This window comes from Stegostoma tigrinum, chromosome 28, assembly GCF_030684315.1.
Source record: "Stegostoma tigrinum isolate sSteTig4 chromosome 28, sSteTig4.hap1, whole genome shotgun sequence".
Taxonomy (NCBI): domain Eukaryota; kingdom Metazoa; phylum Chordata; class Chondrichthyes; order Orectolobiformes; family Stegostomatidae; genus Stegostoma; species Stegostoma tigrinum.
In genome coordinates, this window is record NC_081381.1 from 26,398,533 (window position 1) to 26,421,405 (window position 22,873).

Sequence of the window (22,873 nt, forward strand, 5' to 3'; positions counted from 1 at the left end):
TTACAAATCGGAAATCCTTGTACACAGATCGAGACGGAGGTAGGAACTGCCGGCTACTGGGAAAACCGACTGAAATTTCAGCGGCAGTCTGCAATGCCTCGCCTCCATTGCTGGTCCCCAGCACAAAGGTCGGCCATTCGCTTACCTGCTCCATGGACCTCTGTCTACCATCTCTAGCTAAACCTATCAGCGCCCCTGTCCACTGCGTTGACCTTCCTCTTAAATACAGCTCAACTCGTTCTGGTGGCGGTGAACTCCAAGTTTATTTTTGTAAACACAATTTTTTAATGTGACGTGGGTGTTGCTGGCCGGGCTGGCCCTTAGCTGCCCTTGAGAAGGTGGTGGTGAGCTGCCTTCTTGAGCCGCTCTCGTCCACCCTCTTCACTCCCACTCCAACTCCGGAGAAGTTCCTCCTGAATTCTCTATTGGATTTGCTGCTTTGAGTGGGGCTGGTATCTTCTCCATATCCATTCTACCCCTCACCTGAGGCATAGTGACCCATTGAACTCACCATCTGTCGCCTCTCTCTCTCTGTCTGACCAAGGAGAGAGCAACCCAATACTCGCCTGGAACTTTTCACCCTCACCCCCCTCTACTTCCTCATGTTATTGACCTGCATTCAGTTAGCCTTCTCTTTTATTTTGAAGCTCAACTGTTCAATCCTCCTCCTCATTTAACACCACCCGGCGTGTTGCCCTGAGTTTAACTGACTACAGTCTGTTTAGTCAACGTGTGGAGTGAGCCAGAACATATGAGGACATCAGTGCATCAGATGGGGATAACAAAGTGTGGAGCTCAGATTATCTCGGACTCTCCAGCATCTGCAGTTTCCATTATTTCTCATCAGTTGGGGAGTTCCCTGACAACAGGTCCACGATCATCATTAGATTCCTAACTTCAGAGTTTTACTGAATTCCAATCCCACCATCTTCCATAATGGGATTCGAACCCGGATTCTCCAGGACATTACCTGGATTTCCTGAATTAACAGGCAGGCCGTCACCACCCCCCGCTAAGAACAGTTTAATAGAATCCCCTTGTTTCCGGAGCTAACCTGAGGTTAAGAAATACCGAAAGGAACTGTCAGAGTTTCTGATTGTAAACAGCTACCAAACAAGATGGGAATGCATACACACAGAATTAGAAAGCCACACTCTCTCTATTAAACGTTCAATCCCGCAGATCTGGCAGAATGTCCAACATTTTCTGTTTCCGTTTCAGATTTCTCCTGCTTTTTGTCTTAAAAATGAACGTTTGGGACCCCTCATCCTGTCTTCAGCAAATAGAACTGCCTCTCAACCATCGGGGTGGGGGACAGCAGAGATGGCCTGGGGAAAGGAGCAGGTTCTTCATTTCATCGCAAGATCCTGGGATCTCGGAGGGACTTGGAGCCAAACAGACGGAGCGGGCGACGGCGCGGCTTGCGCTTGTGTGGGGAATTGCGGTGCAGTTGGAGGACGCGAGTAAATGATGCATGTCTCCCAGGTTTTACTCTGGCGTGTCCTCGCCGCTTTCTCCTTTGTACAATCACCAGCTTTTGTGAAATAATCAGCCGCCTGATGGGTTGAGGAATAGATAAAGATTCCTGGCATCTGGCGGCTAAAATGAAAGGGGGATTAGGTTCCGGCCGCTGCACACTCCATGGCAGAGGGGGCTGCAATTTCCACCCCCCCCCCCCCCACCCATTCATTACAATCAACTCTCCGTGTTTGGTTACATCTCTCTGAGATGTTTGTATTTCTAAATTCGTTTGACAAAAAAAGTAAGCCACCCCATGCTGGATGTGAAAGAAAGTGCCTGTTAACATCTTCAATTGCTGGGAGCTTTGAAGCGACAGTCACCGCTCCCTCTGTCAACGACTTCAGAAAAGCAAATGTGCAGAGTTTGCTTCAATAGTTTAATGTTTAATGTTAAAGAACAGGTTTATTACAATGTTCTGAGGGTTTTACAACATTGGATTCAGTACAACGTCGTTACTTTCGATGGGTTGCTGTCTGGCCAGGATGGTCTCTGTATTGTTGAGAACCAAACGAGTCATTACGTTGTGCAGAGCCTCTCTCGGGTGTACCCAGGCCTCTGGAATCAAGGGGTTATGGGGTCCGGAGAACAGAGAGGTATAGCCTCGGCCGTCACCCCAATGTAGGGAATACTAAGTTGAACGGTGATCTTTCACGTGATACTTTATATCGAGGATATATCTGCACTCGAAGGTGGACGAAGAAAGATCCCATTGCAATATTTTGAAGAGCGGACAATTCTCTGTACCCAATATCCCAGCCCCAAGTCTACATCGTCAGCTCGACAATCAGACAAGGATATAATCTTAGCTCCTGTTTACTTCTCATCCCCACGCTGCCTCAGTACTACCGTCCTTAATGTGACCCTGAGCTGAGCTTCTGACTTCATATCTGGGCTACAACTGGAACTACCCCAGTTCAGCTCTGATTGAAACCTTCACTCAGACCCTTGGCACCTCCAAATTGGACTCCTTCTAGTGCACCCCTCGAGGATCTCCCCACATCAGCTCTCCAATGACTTAACCACGTCCAAATCTCTGTTAGCCATATGCAAACTCATAGCAAGACTCACTCTCACCCACAATCTCAACAATGACAGACCAACACTGACTCCCAGATAACAGCACTTCAATGTTAAAATTCTCCTCGTTGTTTTAGGGCATGATCCCTCCTTGTCCCTGCAATCTCCTCTCACCCTACAGCACTCTGAGACCTCTACCTTCTTGCAATTACAGCCTTGTGCACAAATCTGACTTTCATTGTTTCTTTTTTGCTTCATTCATAGAATATGGGCTTTACTGACTGGACCAGCACTTGTTGCCCATCTCCATTTGCCTTGGAGAAACTAATGGTGAGCTGCCTTCTGCAAAAGATGTAGTCCATTTGATTTAGATAGATCTACTGTACTGCCTAGGAGAGGGTTCAGGGATTTTGACCTGGCGACACTGATGGTACAGTGATATATTATACAGTAATATACATGGTGAGTGGCTTGGATGAGAACTTGTGGGTGGAGATCGTCCCTTGTATCTGCTACCTTTGTCCTTGCAGATAGTAATAGGCATGCATTTGGAAGGTGTTGTTTAAGGGGTTTTGGTGAATTTCTGCAATGCATCTTGTAGATGGGGTATACTACCACCACTGTTGGTCAATGGCAGAGGGAATGTATGTTTGTGGATGTAACATTAATCAAGCAGACTGCTTTGTCCTAGATGGAGTTGAGCTTCTCACATTAAATTGGAGCTGAACTCATCCAGGCAAGTGGGAAGTATTCTATCACACTGTTGACTTGTGCACAGTTGGTGCAGAGGGTATTGGGAGTCAGATGAGTTACTCATTGCTGAATTCCTAACCTCTGACCTGACCTTCTGACCACAGTATTTGTATGGTTGGCCCAGTTCAGTATCTGGCCAAAGGTAACCCTCAGATGTTGTTCCATCATTGGTAGCTACATCATCAGCTGCTCAGGTCAAAGCCGTGGAATTCACATCCTAGACCTCTCCAGTTCTCCACCTCTGTCATCTCTTAAAACCAAACTATTTACATAAGAACAGAAGAAATAGGAGCAGGAATAGGCCAAGAGACCCATTGAGCTTGCTCCACCATTCAACTAGATCATGGCTCTTTTCATGGACTTATTCCACTTAGCCACTAGCTCACCATATCCCTTAATTCCTGTACTGTTCAAAATTCTACCTATATCTGCCTTATAACATTCAACAAGGCAGCCTCAGCTGCTTCACTGGGCAAGAATTCCAAAAATTCACAACCCTTTTGGTGAAGAAGTTCCTCCTCAACTCAGCCCTAAATCTGCTCACTCTTATTTAAAGGCTATGTCCCCAGTTCTAGTTTCACCCGCCAGTGGAAACAACCTCTCTGTTTCTTTCTTATCTATTTCCTTCATAATGTTATATGTTCCCGTATGATGTCACCTCAATCTTCTAAATTTCAATGAGTATAATTCCAGTCTACTCAATCTCTTCTCATAATCCAATGCTCTCAATTCCAAAATCAACTTAGTGAATTTCCTCTGTACCCTCTCTAGTGCCAGTACATCCTTTCTCAAATAAGGAGACTAAAACTGTACACAATACTCTAGGTGTGGCCTCACCAGCATCCTGTACAGATGCAGTACAACCTCCCTGTATTTATACTCCATCTCTCTAGCAATGATGGACAATATTCCATTTGCCTTCTTAACTACCTGCTGCACCTGCAAACCAGAATTTTTGATTCATGCACAAGGACACCCAGGTCCCTCTGCACAGCAGCATGCTGCAATTTTTCACCATTTCAATAATAGTCCATTTTGCTGTTTTTCCTACCAAAGTAGATGACCTCACTTACAAACATTGCACTCCATCTGCCAGGCCTTTGCCCACTCACTTAACCCATCTATTTCCCACTGCAGGCTTTCAGTGTCCTCTGCACACTTTGTTCTACCACTCCTCATTTTAGTGTCATCTGTGTACTTAGACACACTACACTTAGTCTTCAACTTTAAATAATCTATGTAAATTATGAACAGCTGCAGTCCCAACATTGATTCATGTGGTGCATCACTAGCCACTGACTACCAATGAGAAAAACACCCATTTATGCTTGCTTTTTGCTTTCTGTTAGTTAACCAGTCTTCTATCCACGCTAACACATTACCCTTAACACCATGCTCCTTATCGTATGCAGCTGCCTTTTGTGTGGCCCCTTATCGACCAAGGCTGACTTGCTTTGATATCACCCTATGTGGCTCAATGTCATAATTTATTTTACTTTTGAAAATTATCTTAAGTTTTATGAGGTTGAAGGTACTAATTAAATGCGAGTTTCATTGATCATGCAACATCACTAAAAATGGACTCATTGGTGGTCATTACATTGTTGTTTGCATCAGCTTCCTGTGAGCAAACTGGCTACTGTATTTCTTACTTTGCTGCAATGACTACAACTCAGAAGTAGTCTTCTGAAAAGGCCGAGGAAGGGCACTCAACTCAAGGACAATTAAGGATGGGCAATATAAAATGACCTTGTCAGTAATGCTCACACCAAGATGGAATAAGGAAATGTAAAGAAAGACAGTTCCTACAGTGCACAAAGCAGCATAGTCCCTAAATCATGTAAAATTAGGATAGAATCACTAATAAGAGAAATAGAATGATCCATAGGGAGTAACAAACTGGGATAGTTATGACATGAAACTGGGTTCATCCCTGTAGTGTATTGTATAGTGCAAATAACTGGTATGTCCCTACGGTAACCAAAACTTCAATAGTCCTTAAATATATGGGGCTAGTATAGTCCAAATGGTAGGCACAATTTAAATGGTTCATGTACAATTTGCTATTGGAATAGTTCCTACAGTGCAATAGGCAGTGATAAGTCAAAATTGTATAGCACTGAGATGCTCCCTACAGCTACAGTGAACAAGATTGGGACAGTGGCACTTCATAGAACACTGATCATTTCTGCACTGTTCAAAACCATGATAATCCATGTATTTTACATAACTAGGATAATCCCCTCAATATACAGCTCTGTGGGAAACTACATATTATAGAACTTGAATAGTCCATACATGAATCAAAACAATAACAATATAGAATATTGATACACCCGGCAGTATAAAGAACTGCTACAGTTAAAATATTACATAAAACAATGAGAAACAGTACAGTTTAATGAACTGAAATAGTTCATGTGTTATACAGAACCGGGTTTAGAGCTGGGAAAGTTTGCCCACAGAGTGGAGCTAGTTCAGTCATTATGAGAACTGAGCTGGAGTTGTGGAGCTGGGATACTCTCTACAGTGTATAGAGCTGGGACAGTCGCCATGGGGTACAGAACTGGGACAGACTCTACAAGGTATTGAGCTGGGACAGTCTCAACAGGGCATAGAGTCATAGAATCATACAGCATGGAAACAGACCCTTTGGTCTAACTCATCCATGCCAACCAAGTCTCCCCAACTAAATTAGTCCTATTTGCCTGCATTTGGCCCATATCCCTCTAAATCTTTTTTGTTCATGAATGTGTCTTTTAAATGTTGTAAATTTACTTGCACCTACCATTTGCTCTGGCAGTTCATTCCACAGAATGAAATTTCCTCAGTGTGAAAAAGTTGCCCCTGAAGTCCCTTTTCAATCTTTCTTCTCTCACCTTAAATATATGCAGTCTAGTTTTGAACTTCCCTACCCTAGGGAAAAGTCCTTTGCTATTCACTTTATCTCTGCCCTTCATGATTTTATTAACCTCTATAGAGATGGGGCAGTATCTACAGGGCATTGAGCTGGTATTAGCCCTCCAGGGTATAGAGGTTGGATAGTCTCTTCAGGGTACAGAGCTGGAATAGTCTCTACATTGTATAGAGCTGGGACAGTCTCTAGCGCATAGTGCTGGGTCAATTTCTTTAGAGCTGGCATTGTATCTAGAGGGTGTAGAGCTGGGGTAGTCACTACATGGTATAGAGCTGGAAGAGTCTCCACAGTATATAACGTTAAGCCAGTTCCAACAGGATATAGGGTTGGGATAGACTCTACAGGGCTTGGAGCTGTGACAGCCTCCACAGGGCATTGTGTCTCTAGAGAGCTGGGATAGTCTCTTCGGGGAATAGAGCTGAGATAGTCACCACACTGTTTGGAGGTGGGAAATGTGTGTAAGGTATAGACCTAGGATAATCCGTATAGGGTGTAGAGTCGGGACAGTTTCTACATGGTATACTTCTTGGACAGTTTCTTGGACTGTTCCCTGCAGAGTGTGAGGCTAGGACAGTGGTGACAGGAATTGGAGTTAGGACATGCCTAATGCTTTACTAGGTAATGTACGTGTGGTATTTCAAGGCAGGATACTTTTAACCGCTTAACAGCTCATCACTACTATAAAACCAGATGACCACAGATATAGAGCAGAAGTAGGCCATTCGGCCCATCGAGTCTGCCTCACCATTTAGTTAAATCATATCTGCTAATAATCCTAAACTTCGCTTTGCTGCCCTGTTGTGTTGATTTCTGCTGTAGCCACGACACTTGGCATCACTGGAATTGTCTGCGCACAGTGGACGAAATTGAGCCATTTCCCGGAGAGATTGGACCTGATAGAGGAACAGAAATTTGGAATTTGAGTTGGGGTGGGCAGGTTGCTCTGCTTGGGAATGGATTGCTTTAATCGGATTTCTGACTCGCTAGTTCTCTCGCTGAAATATCCCGCGAGGCCTCAAGTGTGCTTCAGTGCTTTCAGTTGTGGGGCATGGACGTCCCACTGTGATAGAGCATTCATCTCACTGGGGAAGTCAGGCAGCTGGAGTTTGAGAATGGGATCTGGTGTGCTCTACAGAGACAGGCCAAATTGCAAAAGACATTTCTCAAAATCCAGCCCCGCAGACCCGAATAACCAGCATCTGTACGCTGCTTGGACAAGAAAGTTGAAGCGAGCGCGGGGAATTGATCCCCCAGTTGCTTCACCGGCGCAGATTGTAGCTTACTGCGAACAAAAGGTAAAGCAAGTCCAGCCCAACAAACCGGAAATGGGCTGACTGCAGACCCGGGAACGGCGTTACTCAGACACAGGAAACTGCCCTCTTTACAAATGTTCCTGCCGCCAGAAACCCTGAGGAGATTGTTTTCAGTGTATTTTACAGGGAGTGTGGGTCATCCTGTGATGGGGTAGACACAAATCCTGAAACATAAGAAACTGGGCGCAAACCTTCACCCGAGCGTTCGGATTTACATTGAAAAACACATTCTACCAGCCTTACTCCACAAAGCCTCTCACTTCAGGTCTATTACTCTTGAAGATGTATTTAACCTGCTGTAATATTTAAAAACAATAAAGATTGTCTTTTTTTACTGGCAATATGGGAGAAATGCCATTTATTTTACATTCGGGATGTTACTGAGTGGAGCCCATACCCCGTCCGATTTCAATCGGTACATTCTGCACTTCATTCCCATCAATAGATTGAAACAGGTTTCTCCTTAGTGCCTCTAACTAACCCCCAGAGCGGGGACAACTTGTCACACGTTGATTTTTAATTAACGTTCTTGATCTATGAGGTAACGAATTAACAAAGCCCGCTCCGGACTCAGGACAGTCACGCTTGTTTCACAGTGAGAAAAAGATTCTGTCATTCGCAACAGCTTTTAAAGTCTTCTTCATTTACTCTCGTTCATGAAACTTCTTCCATCGCAGCTTTGCGCTTGTTCTCCGCTAGCGGCATCGCGTACCGCTCTTCTGCATATAACTTGCCATTTTAAAAAGATTTTCACATAACCTAGGATCAGAAATCTCCTTTTCTGTTTCGTATCGGGCTACCCCCTCTCTCTCTCTGGTTACATTGTTGTTCAAAAGGATAATCCTCTGTCCTCTCTTCCCTAAAGGCCTCTCTCCCCTCCTGTGAACAGGAACGCTACAGAGTTTTGTACTGACTCCCACAACCTCCAGGATTCTCCAGCTTCTGAGCCGAAGAAAATATTCCACAGCAGGAATGAAGCACGGGGCCGAAAGGGTTAAGTTCCTCCAGACGCGGGTCATCACTCAGCACCAGCACCTCTCCTCAGAGAGCCACCTCAAGATGTGGGCAGCGTGTCTCAACAAAGAGGTCGCCCAACGTTAGAAAGGCTCCGGTAGCCCCATGGCTCCTTACACACCAGTCCATTAACAAGGTTTTAGCGAAGGTCCATGGGGCTGAAAGTGTAACAAAGCTTTCCTCACAGGCGGGCTTGAATATTCCGGAGGAGTGAGTGCAGCAGCGTTATGGCCATTGCAATCTTAACAGAATTATGGCTGCCTTCCTGCCGCGCGGACCTGTTGTTTGCATCGTGATGGTCAACTCTGCTGCGAAGCACCAACAGCCCCTACTGGCAGGGCCACTCTGTGCTTTGGCATGCAGAAGACTACAGTGGGCATCTGAGTTCTCTGGCCCTGGCCTTTTGCTATGCCTGTCCAGAAAGTCAGCCTCCAGAGATCAGTCCAGTCAGCAACTATCCTAATTGTGACAATGCTTCACAATCTCCATGACCCTCATCAACCAAACTAAGACAATCAGCTCGATGCTGCAAACCTGGGCAAACATTATGGAGACGCCGGGCTGTTCAAACCTCAGGGACCCCCTCAACCTCCCTGGTTGGATGTAAAGAACTATAGATCTCAGTGTTCAGCACCAGCTTGGTTGCAGGAGTTGCTGAAAAGATGAAGGATATAGACATCAATCAGTCTTTGGGCTCGACTCCAGTTTTTTTTTCATCAGGGTTTAACCCATTAGCCTTCGACTGGCTGAGGTAAATTGGCTTCAGCTCAGACTGAAATCCCTAGCTCTGGCGAAGAGTGCATGGTCCATTCAGTTCTTGGGACTAGACTGAGCAAACGGCATTGTGACAGCAATGCATTTAAGGGTATTGTTTCAATACTGAGCAAAAGAGTATTGTGAATATTGAGTGGTGAACCACAATGGTGCAAATAGCGAATGTTTGTTGTGACAGTATTGTGAAAATAGTGAATATTGAGCGGTTACTAGTATTGTGAAGATAGTGAATATTGGGTGTAATAGTCTTATGAGACTCAGGAGTACTGAGTGTAACAGTATTGTGAGTGGTGAGAATAGGAGAGCAGTGGATATACCAGAATTATGAAAATATTGTGAGAATAGTGAGTCCAGCGTGTACATAAATGCACAAATGAGTGAAGATAGCAGGACATGCTGGAAAGGGGGTTAGCTGAGCCTCGTGTACTTCCTCTGGTTTTGAAACAAGGGCAGAGAAACATGGAAGTTATGATAAACCTTTATAAAACGCTGGTTGCCCTGAATTGCGGTATTGTGCCCAATTGCGAACACTACACTTTGGTAATGATGTGATGGCTTTAGAGAGAGTGCGTAAAATATTTACGAGAATAGTTCCGGGCGTGATGAACTGCTGCCATTTGGATATAGATTGGAGAGGCTGGGGTTACTCTCTTTGCAGGAGACGGTTAAGAAGCGGACGTTTGACAGAGGGTTTCAGAATCATGAAGGATCTGTACAAAGTAGATGAAACAAGCGTGTATCGGGCGATGGTAGGATCCAGAACCAGAGGGAACTGATTTAAATGGATTGGCAAGAGAAGTAACTGTAATACAAGCCAACACTTTGTTTCAAAGCAAAACGCAGTAAATGGTTTGAATCTGGAATGCACTGCCTGGGAGATGTGGTTCGGGCAGATTCGGTTGTGGTCTTTAAAAAGAGATTTAGATAATTATCTGAAGAGAAAATAAATGGAAAACTACAAGGAAAGGCCGGTGGAGTGGGACGGATTGAGTTGCAGTGCCGAGAGCTAGCATCGATGCGACAGGCGGAATGGCTTCCTTTTGTCTTGGAATCATTCTATGAAAAGTGTGTGGGAATAGTGAGTCTAACAATGCTGTGGGAATAGTGAGAATATAGCAGTGTTGTGAGAACAGAGTGTAACGATATTGTGGGTATTGTGAGAAATGAGTGTGACAGGATTGTGATAATAATCAGTACAACGATGTATATTTGTACAAATCAGTGAGGACCACAGGACATGCTGAGTAAGTGGTTAATAACACATATAGGTCATTGGGCTTTATATAAATACAGAACAGAGTATCGAAGCAGGGAAGTTATATGTAATAGCAGCCATAACAGTCTGAGAGGATAGGGATGTCAAACATTGTTGTGAAAACAACATAGAAGAATGTATGAAACGCCGATCCTGCTTTGCCCAGTTCTGAGCTCAACACTTTTAGGAGGGGTGTGAAGCCTTTGGAGACAGTGGAGACGCGTTTGCCGAGAATGTTTCGACTAGGGAGGACTTTGAGTTGCATGGATAGGTTGAAGAAGCTGGAACGTTTCTCCTTGGAGGAGAGGGGATGAAAGAGGCTTGGTCGAGGTGTTCAAAATCAGGAAGGGTCTTTTCAGTGTAAGTAGGGAGAAAGTAGGCAGGTAGAGTGGAAAACCAGAGGACAACGATTTAAAGCGAATGGCAAAAGAAGCAGGGACAGTATGAGGAAATCTGTTTTCACACAGCGAGTGGTTAGGATCTGAAATACTCTGCCTGACAGTGGGCTGGAGGCAGGATCAGTCGTGGCCTTAAAAAGTGAATTAGATGATTACACGGAAAGAAATCTTGAAATAAAAATGCAAAGCGTGGGGTGGGGGGCATGGAAGTTAATGGCATGGGAAAAACTGGCATCGGCACGGCGGGCCAAATGGCCTCCCCTTGTCCTGAAACCATTTGATGAATCTATGAACCGTTTGAGGAGAACACAGAGGATTGTGAGCAACTTATTCTTTAACGAGAGCCAGCAACAGGGATTTCTAACCTTTCCTTGTATCTGATTGTAAAGTCCTGCCTTGTTTTAAACCTGTTTTTTTTCTGCCTCCACTTCCAATTCACAACAATCTCACAAGGCACCTGGGCAATGGTGCAGTCTAAAGCTGGGTTCCTGGTCCTCACCCCTGGTCACAGTGGTATCAATTACTGAATGAACTCCTCGTTCCTATTAAATCTTTCGAAACCATTCGTCAGGTAGTGGGCTGACCTGTCAGTGGTGGACCCACACTGCTTTGAATTCATACGAATCCCCGCGGGGTTCTGGAATGATTTAGCATGAACTTTGCTGATTTCATTTCAGTTTTGAAGAGAACGGATGTCACTGTGATACAACGCTAGTTCAAACTACACCGAACACAGCAAGGCTTACATTTATATAAAGAGTTGCCAACATTGAAAGGTCATAGATTTATTTACTATGGAAGGAGGCCGTTCTGCCCGTGCTGGTACTTTGAGTCAGCTATCCAATCATTCACACTCCCCCACCCTCTCCATAACTCTACAAATTGTCCTTTCCCTCTAGACGTGTATCTATTTCTCAGATAATAAAATGTGAGGCTGGATGAACACAGCAGGCCAAGCAGCATCTCAGGAGCACAAAAGCTGACGTTTCGGGCCTAGACCCTTCATCAGAGTCTGATGAAGGGTCTAGGCCCGAAACGTCAGCTTTTGTGCTCCTGAGATGCTGCTTGGCCTGCTGTGTTCATCCAGCCTCACATTTTATTATCTTGGAATCTCCAGCATCTGCAGTTCCCATTATCTCTATCTATTTCTCATTTGCCTTTTCAGTACCCCTAAATTCAACTTCTGTTATCCCGTGAACACCATCTCACCAATCCCGATCTAAACAAAAACTGCAGTCTGCAATAAACCTCCACAAACCATTTCCTTACCATATCCAGCTTCACACTTTGTTATCCGTACCATATCAGTCCATCGTGGGCTGAATTTGCGAGTTAGCTGAAGTGGAGCCTGCGATAGCAGCAGCCCACGGAGATTAGTGAGCGGCTTTTTTCACGTGCTATTAGCTACAGGTTGGGCGGAGATCCTAGCGGTTAGCAAGGCTTGCATTGATTCGATTTACCTGGTATTGGAGCACCGAGACATGGGGACCTTTTAGCACGGTGAGCAGGTCACCCCACAGATTGGCCCCGAACTCTCGGCACGTTTCATGTAGGCACTGCAGCGGAACCGTGAGGCCGCAATCAGGCCTGGTCAGGAACGAGTATAGGAATGGAATTAAATTCCTCACAGCCTCAAATCAAATCGGGTCCCAACCCAAAGCGTCAACTTTCCTGCTCTTCTGATGCTGCCTTGTCTACTGTGCTCCTTCAGCTCCAGACTGTGTTATCTCTGACTCGGGGATCTGCAGTTCTTGCTATCTCATATCACCATGGTGTCGTCCACACTGAAATCCGTGGTCGCGTTGAACATTGCCAACCAGGAAATAGAGTCATAGAGCTGTACAGCACGGAATTAGACCCTTCGGCCCTACTCGTCCATGACGACCAGATATCCTAAACTGATGTAGTCCCATTTACCAGCATTTGGCGCATATCCCTCTAAACCCTTCCTATTCATGTACCCATCCAGATGCCTTTTAAATGTTGTAATTGTACTAGCCTCCACCACTTCCTCTGGCAGCTCGTTCCGTATACACATCACCCTCTGCGCGAAAATGGTGGCCCTCAGCAGGTCCATTTAAATCTTTCCCCTCTCACCTTAAACTGCCTATTCTTGGACTCTCTACCCTAGAGAGCTATTCACCCTGTCCATAATCCTCATGAGTTTATAAACCTCTATAAGATCACTCCTCAGCCTCCAGGAGAAAAAAATCCTATCCTAATTCATCCTCTCCCTGTATATTAAACCCTCCAATTCCAGCAACATCCTCATAAGAGGGGTCCTATCTCCACCATTCCACGGCCCAGCCCAGCGCACATAAACACTGCCACCCTCATAGGCTTTTGTAGCCACCGTTCACATCGGCTGTCCCTCGATTCGAGTTTGGGGTATACTCAGAGCCTGCCTGTGTTCGTGTTCTTGAATAGCCTTGCTCTTCACCCACAAACACTGAAAGACCTACACTGTCCCTCACTCTCACACAGACATGTGAATACATCCTGTCAGAGAACACATTTTCATACAATTCATTCACCACGATCCACACACAAGCATACAAACTCAAGCTCAGGCACCCTCATACATACATACAGCACGAGCCACACACAGACACACACACACAGAGACACACACACACACGCAGACACACACACACAAACGCGCACAATCATACCTCACATGCACAGATATCAACAAAATCATTGACAACACATTCTTACAAAAAGACATATAAACACATCCTTATAGACACCATTCATTCTCATCCACAAACACACACACAAGAGACATACGCACGGAAACTCACTCACCCATCCACACACATACATATAAACAACAGCTATTCTTACATACACACAGACAGGCATGCAAACACAACCATACACAACTATCCACCGAAAATGCTTATTCTCACCCACTGACATGCTCTCACCAACTCAAAAACATATCAGCACGCCTTCACAGATAACACTCTCACAAACATCCTCACAGACACAACTCTCCTTTTTATTCACAAACACATACTGATAAACACACATCCACATGTAAACATCCCCAGAAGCACTCTAAGTCATATTTATATACATACACACTCATATCTAAACGCCGCTCGACTCACCCATCCAGCCAGCACACCACCCACCCTCCCCCACCTGCGCCGCCCACTCAAACATAAACACTCGTCTTCACACAGGCACACATGTTAAATTCACCGGCTGTATCACCCTGTCTGAAACAAGGAATCGCACCTCCCTCAGAAATAAATGTTACCACATAACCATTGAAAGGAGTTGAAAGGTTAAGGTGACCGACTTTAAAAAAAACTTCTCATTTTTTTCTTTCCAAAGTAAAGTTACAGTGAGTACATCTCACTGAGGAAGGTCTATATATTCTCCTATCTAAGATCCGTGGCCATATCATAGCAAGAGATTAGCCCGGCGGGAGATAAATTCAAACAGAGATAATAAAATGCACTTTGCATTGATCTGTCTCAACGTGCTCCGCATGGCCTTCCAAAGGCATGTCCCAGAGTCCCCAAATAGTCGGCTATTTCATTCACTCTTTAATTGTGAATCTGCAGTGAAATCCTGGCTATGCACAATGTCTGCATTTGATTCGAATGCGGTGATTGTCCCTCGTTCGCTCACTTTTTTTGAGGTGGTCCTTCAGACCAAGTTTTCCTAGACATGAAATGAATGCGCCTTCCGCTGCTATCGTTTTACTCAATGGCTGTAGGATGGATGAAGTGTTGGGCGGCGCGGTTTGACCCTCTGTCTACGATTCCTTGTCCAGAACAGTTAAATCCACCAGAATTCCTCAAACTGCCCACTGATTTAATTTTGATGGAGAGTGGAACTCCACCGTGTCCAACTGAAAGAAGAGGGACAATTGCCCCACATGCCCCCTGGTTGGTGATTGACCTCAGAGATACTGCATGGTGGCAAGAGTGGAAGAGCTCTCGTACTAGTGATACTAAACTGACACTTCAGATGAGTCCACTCTGAGCAGAGCAGTTAAACGGTGATACAACAGCGCCAATGGCAGTGTCATTGCAGAATGAAACAGCGCAGAAGGAAGCCATTCGGTCCACTGTGTCCGTGCTAGTTCATTGAAAAAAGGATTAATTAGTTCCATTCTGCCTGCCGTTTCCTAAAATAACTCCGTTAGAAAAAGCCTTCCATCTATGTATAAGCCCCTCTTCGACGTTATTGTTGAATCCATCTTTACCAGTCTCTCAGGCAGTGCGGTTCAGATCATCACTCATCTTGCCTCTCCTTTTTATTTTGCCAATTATCTTCGTCGATTACTTAAGACTGTGACCTCTGCCCTCCAGTTCACTGGAAATAGTTTCCGCCTATATACTCCATCAAAACTATTATGATTAGGCAAACCCTTTCTCTAGTTCATCTAACATTGATGTTTTGGGGCCATTTTCTAAAATTAAACAAAGAATTGTGGTGCTGGAGATCTGAAACACAAAAAAAACAGAAATTGCAGGAGAAACTCAGCAGCTCTCTCTCTCTCTGGGCTCACTCTCCACCTGTTCTCTCACTTTTTCCTCCCTTTCGACCCCAAATCCGTAATCAGCATATATACCACCTTTCCCTAGCTGCTATCATTTCTGAAGTAAGGTACTGGATTCGAAATGTTAACTCTGTTTCTGTCTGCACATATGCTACCAGACCTGCTGAGTTTCTCTAGCAATTTCTGTTGTTCTGTGTTTCAGTCAATCTTCTTGTGCCCCATGGCTGGGGCATTCTTCCTAAAATGCCCAGATTTGGACACAACACTCCAATTGATGTCTAACTAGTGCTTAAAAAATTACCTTTACTCCCTTGCTTCTGTACTCTAGGCATCTGTTTTTAAAGCTATGGGTCCTGAGAGTTTGTTTTAAATAACACAGCCTTCTCAACTTCTGCCACCTGCAAAGATGTGTGCATACATTCCGGATCTCTCTGTTGTTGCATTCTAAGTAAAGGAAGCTATTCTTAGTATCTAATCCTTGTTGGGCCTATCCTGGGAGTGTTTGATGGGTATTAGCTTTCGTCATATCGAACACGATGTGCCCCAACTGTGGAAATGTTCGATGGGTACAGTGTAAAGTGAGCTTTAAGCTGTATCTAATCTTCTGCTGTACCCGTCCTAGAAGTGTTTGTAACTATCACTGCCGTCCTGAAATTAAACGAGTCCCATTCGGAGTACTCTCGCCTTCAACTCGTTAACTCTGAGTAAAGGCGAGGAAGTAAAAGGTTTGCGCAGTGGGCAGGGACATTGTTCAAACTTTTTTTAAATAGAAAATTTTCTAAATATTCAACAAATCCGGCAGTATGTCATGTTGAACTTAAATGTTAGCTCTGGTTCTCTGGCTACAGATGCTGCCAGGCCTGCTGAGTTTCTCCAGCACTTTCTGTTTTAAATTTGTCCAGTGTTTATGCAGCACCCGCGGTTTACATTAAAGAGCAGACGAAGTGGACAAGATTAAAACCCTCCGCAGCATTCTCAGGCTACAGCTGAAACCTGTGCCAGCCCCGGGCGTTACTGCCCCACAGAGCAGTTCAGTGCTAACCCATGACACCGCCTTAATTGGGAGACTAGTGCCTTCTCAGTAAAGGCGCTAAGTGATCACTTTCTGGCGGGAAATGCGCTAGGACCCACAGACATCCCATTATCAACTTGTTTGCCTCTAGAAGTCACTGGCCGCATTTCCAAGAATAAGCGAAGATTAGTTTTACATTTGTGTGGGCAAACCTCGAATGGGAAGTGCTTTTTTTTTAAAAACTGCAAATATAGTGAGGGGCGGGGATTTATTCAGAACACTTTAATTCTGTTAGCACATCCTTCTAATTTCCTCACTGTGATCCTCCCTTCCCCACACAAAAAGGCCACAGATTCCTCATCCACTGCATACAAGTCATGTGTGCTGAGATCCAGCTTGTCCCCAATGCAGACTGTCCTTAATTAGCTGAAAACGGGAACCCCGCACTAAAGCGTGGTGAGACTGTAATATGATGAACTCCCTTTGTTAAAGTGTCACCATAAATGTTCCTGATAAGCAAAAGCGAGTGGGATCAAAGGCAATAAGCTTCTCAATTTCCTGACTCCGTCTCCTACTTTTCCTCACCTATTTCCCCCCTTTAAACAACACTCGACAATCCGTCCTGTTCCTTGCCAACGAGAGTTCAGAGGTCAGCCAAGCACTTGCAAATAATTGCGCATTAATAACCCCCTGAAAAGGCTTACTTTAGGCTTTTCTCAAATGACAAATATCTTTATAAATTCGCAATGAGATGACACCGATTTTTATTACTTTACTTTGGGCACATTTCTACAGCGGTCTGAAACATAATCTGCTCCGGACTTTTGCCTGAAAATATGCCTTTTCAAAACGCTAAGGATCGGAGTTTCTATTAAGTATTTCTCAGAACGCACCGTAATGAGCCTGTTCCCTCCTTTGCCCGTACACGACAGCGGTCATGGATGGGTTTGGATGCTCTCTTTTTTTTCTTCGTTATGACTGTACTGAACCCGTGTTTGCGCTTGGCTGCCTGTTAACATCTGCGTATGCGGACTCTTTTATATAGGGGGCGGGGGGGGGGGGCTGCAAGACCAGAATACTGCACTGTTGCAGGCCCCAAACACACACACACACAAAAATGTTCTACTCTATTCCCTAAATAGTATGGCGAACCCATCCTCGTTTCTGAGCTTAAATGTGAGACTTAGAAAGCGCTCGGTGCAACTCATATTAAGACAACCTGTTGGCGTCTCTGTTTTATTAAAATTATTGGGCCCACCAGCCAGTTTTAACAAACTCAAGCAACTCGAGATTCCTGCACCATCTGGACTGCCCAGTGTCCAGCTAACATCCAGCTAGAATCAGACCCTCGATCTTCTATGGGAGATTCTCTCAAAGTCAGGTGAGACTGAACTTCGGTTCATCCATCCCTCATGGAACCTCCTCCTGAGCACACAGCAGCTCACCCACCAACGCCCAACATCTGGGATGACCCCTCGGTCCCGTCACATATAACTGAAAATGTGGTGCAGTTCACAGTCCAGAACTGGCTGAGACATTGAGTTGAATCGATTTACCAGAACCGCTGCATTTCCAATTACAGTTCAGTCCCGTGACTGTGATTTTACAAAATAACGAATGCAATAATCGACTTAAAGGCTAGAAATCGCAAATATTGAGAAGAAACGCAACCCTATGCACTAAACACGTTGCTAACTTTGTTTTGGAAAACCTTTAAATAAACAAACATCACCTTTAACACCAAAGGATTCTGGGTAAGACGCAACTTTCTTTTTGGCCAACTTAAATTCCGAAGTGTGGCTCTCGCTATCTGCCATGGATGGAATTGCACCATCGAATTGAAATGCTGGGTCACTTTTATTATTATTGTTATTATTTCATGAATTTGAGAGAGGATTTAGGGTTTTGCTCCATCCCAAAGACCTTTCAGCTTTAAGTTCTGGGCCCTATATGTTCTTTAAAATCCTTTCCATGTAAATTGCAATGAAATATAGAAGGGGTAAGAGGGAAAGCCTTGATGGGAAAGGGGAGGTTAATCCTGGTTTAATGCAGTGATGCAGCTATAGGACCGAGCTGCGCTGATTGTGTTATCTCTGCCTAACATTTGTATCTCGCTCAATTCCTGCAGCCAAATAGCTGGGAGAAAGTGGAGATGTATGGACTGCTGATGCCTCGGGAAAATATGTTATTAATATCTAAATAACGTTGCCATATTTGAGCTAAATCTCTCTCTCTCACTCTTTCCTGGTGTTGGATGAATTCGTTTGAAGTGCAGTGCTATCGCTTTCTCTCATCCTCTTTCTTCGTTATGCCTCCTCACTTCTGACACATGAATTGTAGATAGTTTAACTCATGCAAAATTTTTTTTTAAAATACTCAATTTCCGAACTCAGTCTATCCCTTTCTTTCCCTCCTTCAGCCTTTATTCCTATCTCTCTATTTTCTATCCTTTTACGTTCTCACATGCAATTATTCTGATTTAAATCATATTATTGGTTTCAGATTTCAGTGGTCTGAAGCCTTCCACTGCATGTTTCTCTCCATTCAAAAAAACAGGTACAATTCTCTATTTCGTTTCCCCAAGCCACGGTCCTCCTAGCTTTGCCAATTTCCATATTTCTGTCTCTTCAAATCTTGCCCATTACCTCAAATCCTTCTCACATTTACTTCTTCAGGTTAGCCGAACTTGACTCGCTCTGCTTTACTGTCCTAACTTGTTTTCTCTCTCGTCACTTGTGTGTTTATTTATCTAAACCCCGACTAGTAAAGTATTCTGCGCCAGTATTTGCTTTAGTGATTGCCCTCTCAGTGTTTTACCTTGTTTGTCTTCGCTTTCTCTGACAAGTGTCATTCGTGTGGCAGCTATATCCCTTTCTTTAATTGAATATGCACATTACAATGAGTTGTAGCCCCGGATAGTTTGACATTCCTCTATCTGTTCCCTGGCCTCTATTATTACAGCTAATCCCCCCCTCACAAACACAAAAATCCTCTCTGCGTTCTGTTTGATTAGATTCACAACTTCCAGGTGACCCTCGGTCTTCAAGTGTCTATTGTAGCCTCTCTGTCTCTCTTTCGCTTACGCATGAAGGTTGTTGGTTAACTCTCTGTAGTTAGTTTACAGAATAGACGATTCTACCTCGGCAAACCAGGTATGAAACACACCTCACCCACCAGACACATACAAGCAAACTTAGTGGCTCTCTCCTGCATTTTATCTATATCTTTCTTCCACCAATTCTTGTATGTTTGCTTCCTATAGCCATCGTGTCACACGCGTTGTTACTCTGCTCTGCCAAATACAACTGGCTTGTCAAAATGTTTACATGACCGCAAAATTCAACACCTCTCCACACCCTATGACTTAACGGCTGCTGACCGAATACCAAACTCCGCACAAAACAAAACATAAGCAACCAGCATGTGGTTCTAAACTCGATTCTCTCTCAGAATTCCCAGTTGTCAATCTCCGCAACTACAGCGCATTATTACCCTATTGCATTGCTTCGTTGTTTTTTCGTGTGATGCAAATTTCTTCCGTTTAGTATTCCATTGAACTGCAGTTTTCACCATTGTTCATTCTGCAGTCTATCGTCTCTCTCCAGCCTTTTTAACTCGTCATCCAATTTAATTCTCTTGTGTCTGTCGATATATCTCCCATTTATAATGATACCTACACCATGTATTTGCGTAACATGTTGCAGATGCTCGCAGTTCTTATCTACGTTACTACTTCCATTGCAAATCGATGCCCCGTGCTGTGCGGATTTTCATATCAGAGGTATTTCACTGTATTTTTTCCCACAAATTCCACCGCATTGTTTTCTTCGTCACTCTACTTATTTGCTTTTTGTTAATTGTACAGAATTTGCCTCCAGACAAGGGATCGTTGGACTTCACCGCTCAATCAACAGAAATTGGGAGGGGGTGATGAGGCAGGAATCTTGAACTCCCTCCCAACCCCCAACCCCAGCAAGTCAGTAGGAGACAGAACTTCATCTCAAGCAACCATTCATTCTTACACAATTTTGTTTTAAGATCTGATTGTGGACACCTACTTCTTTCAGATGCAGTTTTGTTGAAACAGGTTCCCTTAACCACACGGTTACTTTTTAAAATTTTACTTTTAACATCTGTGCCCAGTCTAAATGATTGTTGTCAGCACGAGGTCGGAGGAGCATGTGACAAAATGTTAACTGAGTCCTAAAATGATATATATATTGTAAAAAATCACGTCCTATAAAAGGGAACTGAAATCTGGCCAATTTGTGCCCGGAGCTACACAGAGCGAAGCGTTTAAAGATGAAAGTGCAAGAAATAAAAGGGCTCAATTTAATCTGCCTTAAAACCCTTCAACATAACGTTTGTGCTTAAAAGTCCCCACAGTCGCTGATTGGGGCTAAATACACTTCTAACCATGGCTAGGAGCTATTACACTCCTCGGAAACACAGCCCCTCATTCACACAGAACAGTTTTCATTACTTTCTATAATAAGCCTTAACATTATTAAATGTCAGAGAGATGAGAGGAAAAGGAACAGTCCAGCAAAATCTTTGCTTCAAAAAAAGAGAAAGGGCATTAGAATCTCGGCCTTGAGTTGCCGCAGTAAAGACACAAATTAAGTTACGTTTGGGTTTCCCCTGGTTCTGGGAAATATAAATAATTATTCAAAACAAATCGCTTAAAGAGACAGCGCTATGCATTGGCGCACTATACCGAGCTTATATTATAGACAAGCATTGAAGAGAAAAAACTTGCCTATAAAGTTTCTCCTCGTCCAAATTAGCTGTAGAATCCCCCCAGATGTTGCGATGGAGTGTGTGATTACGATCAGTGGGTGTGAGATTCTTCGGCAGCTGTTAACATGCACTGTTATTGAACTGCGAGGGTTAGCAGTTTAATATTTGAAGATTTTTACAAACAAAATCTTGTTTGCGGTTAGGGGATGGACACGAGCGAGACGACTCCCGCTTGCCCAATGGTTCAAATTAGACACTCGACTAAAAAAGATCACAGAGGTCGTCGGCCGTTTAAACATCCGGTCGTTATTAGGTTCAATTTAGAAAGTGAAAGAAAAGTTTTGTAGACTTTTTAAAACTCTTCCTGAAAAAAGAAGTTGGTCAATAAATAGAGAAACACCATCCTGTCACCCAGGCGTCTCAAAGAAACAATCGGTCATTTCGCTATTACCCAGCGTGAGCCCAAGCTACTCTTTAAAGACTGATTGAAAAACGGCAACACGCGGAGCTCTCTCCTTCAAACATTTTTAAATATATACTGAAGTATGGAGCGACCGAGCCTTCGGCGACGGCCTAGATATTTCCTTATTTAGATAAAACGAAAGCACCTGAAAAGCCACATTCTCTAAACTTTATTACCTGAAACTTAAGGTAAGTTTAAGAGAATTAAAAGTTTTTGAAAGTTGGAATTCGCTAAATTAACAACGGATTTTTTTTAAAAAAGCATACCTCCGGAAGTTTTGAAAATGAAACTACACTGACCGGACCACTAACCTAAATATCAACAAATAGTAAATATTTTCTGCAACATCTCTCAACTGGCAGGATTTCGGGAACGCAATCTCTTTCACCGAGTTGAGTGTCAATAATTGATGAAAAGCCCAGTATAATCGCTCACAAAATTACACCATTCAACATTCTTACAGACTTTGCTTTACCGAGATTTAATTTGTCTACATGGATTTTTTTTGGAAAAAAGAAAATGGACAGAAGGCCGGCGTTGCAAAGGGCGCGAAAAAATAATATATCTTTTAAAAATATTTAGAACACGAGATCAGTACATTTTTTTTAAAGAATCTAGAACGAATTAAATAAACTTCGACAAAATAATTGTTAAAAATTATCTTTATCCCCACCGTCCAAGCAGAATAAAATCACAAGAACTGTTTGCCCCTTTCCGGCCGATGTGACTCCCTCTGCAATAAATTAAAGGTATGTTTTTTGTCTTTTTTTAAAAAGAAATTTAAATGTTGTGTGGAGTGGTTGGATTGTGAAGGCGACGGGGGAAAACTGCACGAAATCTGCTTCCCAAATGAATATCGACTGTTTCCAAACGTTTTTTCTTTAAATCGTTTTGTACCTTTAGCTAGTTAGTCTTTCCCAATGATATTACAAAACTCCGAGCAGCGGGGTGCGTTTGCATTATTCATGTAGTTCCCTTTCTCCATTATTTCCTAGTCCCGCTCTTTTGTCCTGATGTTTTTTCTCCCCCTCTCGCAGGTTTTTTGAATGAGAATGCGGACTCTGTACGCCTCAGAACGAACTGCTGTCTTTCTCTTTCTCTTTTTCTCTCCCTCTCTCACTCTCCCTCCGCCTCTGTTCCCTTTTGTGTTTCAGCTTTTAAAACATTTTCAATG

At 43.8% G+C, this 22,873-nt stretch overlaps 1 protein-coding gene across 5 annotated transcripts in view; it reads right to left on the reverse strand.

The window, feature by feature from the left end:
- Nucleotides 1-22,873, reverse strand: part of LOC125466662 (paired box protein Pax-7) — a 128,605-nt gene that overhangs the window by 99,470 nt on the left and 6,262 nt on the right. The window contains exon 5 of one of the 5 annotated variants that reach the window (XM_048561487.2): nucleotides 4,838-7,101. The exons of the other annotated variants lie outside the window; for them this stretch is intronic. Within the exon in view, the coding sequence (XP_048417444.1) occupies nucleotides 7,043-7,101 (59 nt within the window). The 3' untranslated portion in view covers nucleotides 4,838-7,042. Of the gene's footprint in view, nucleotides 1-4,837; nucleotides 7,102-22,873 lie in introns of those variants that run through there. 5 annotated transcript variants of the gene reach the window in all.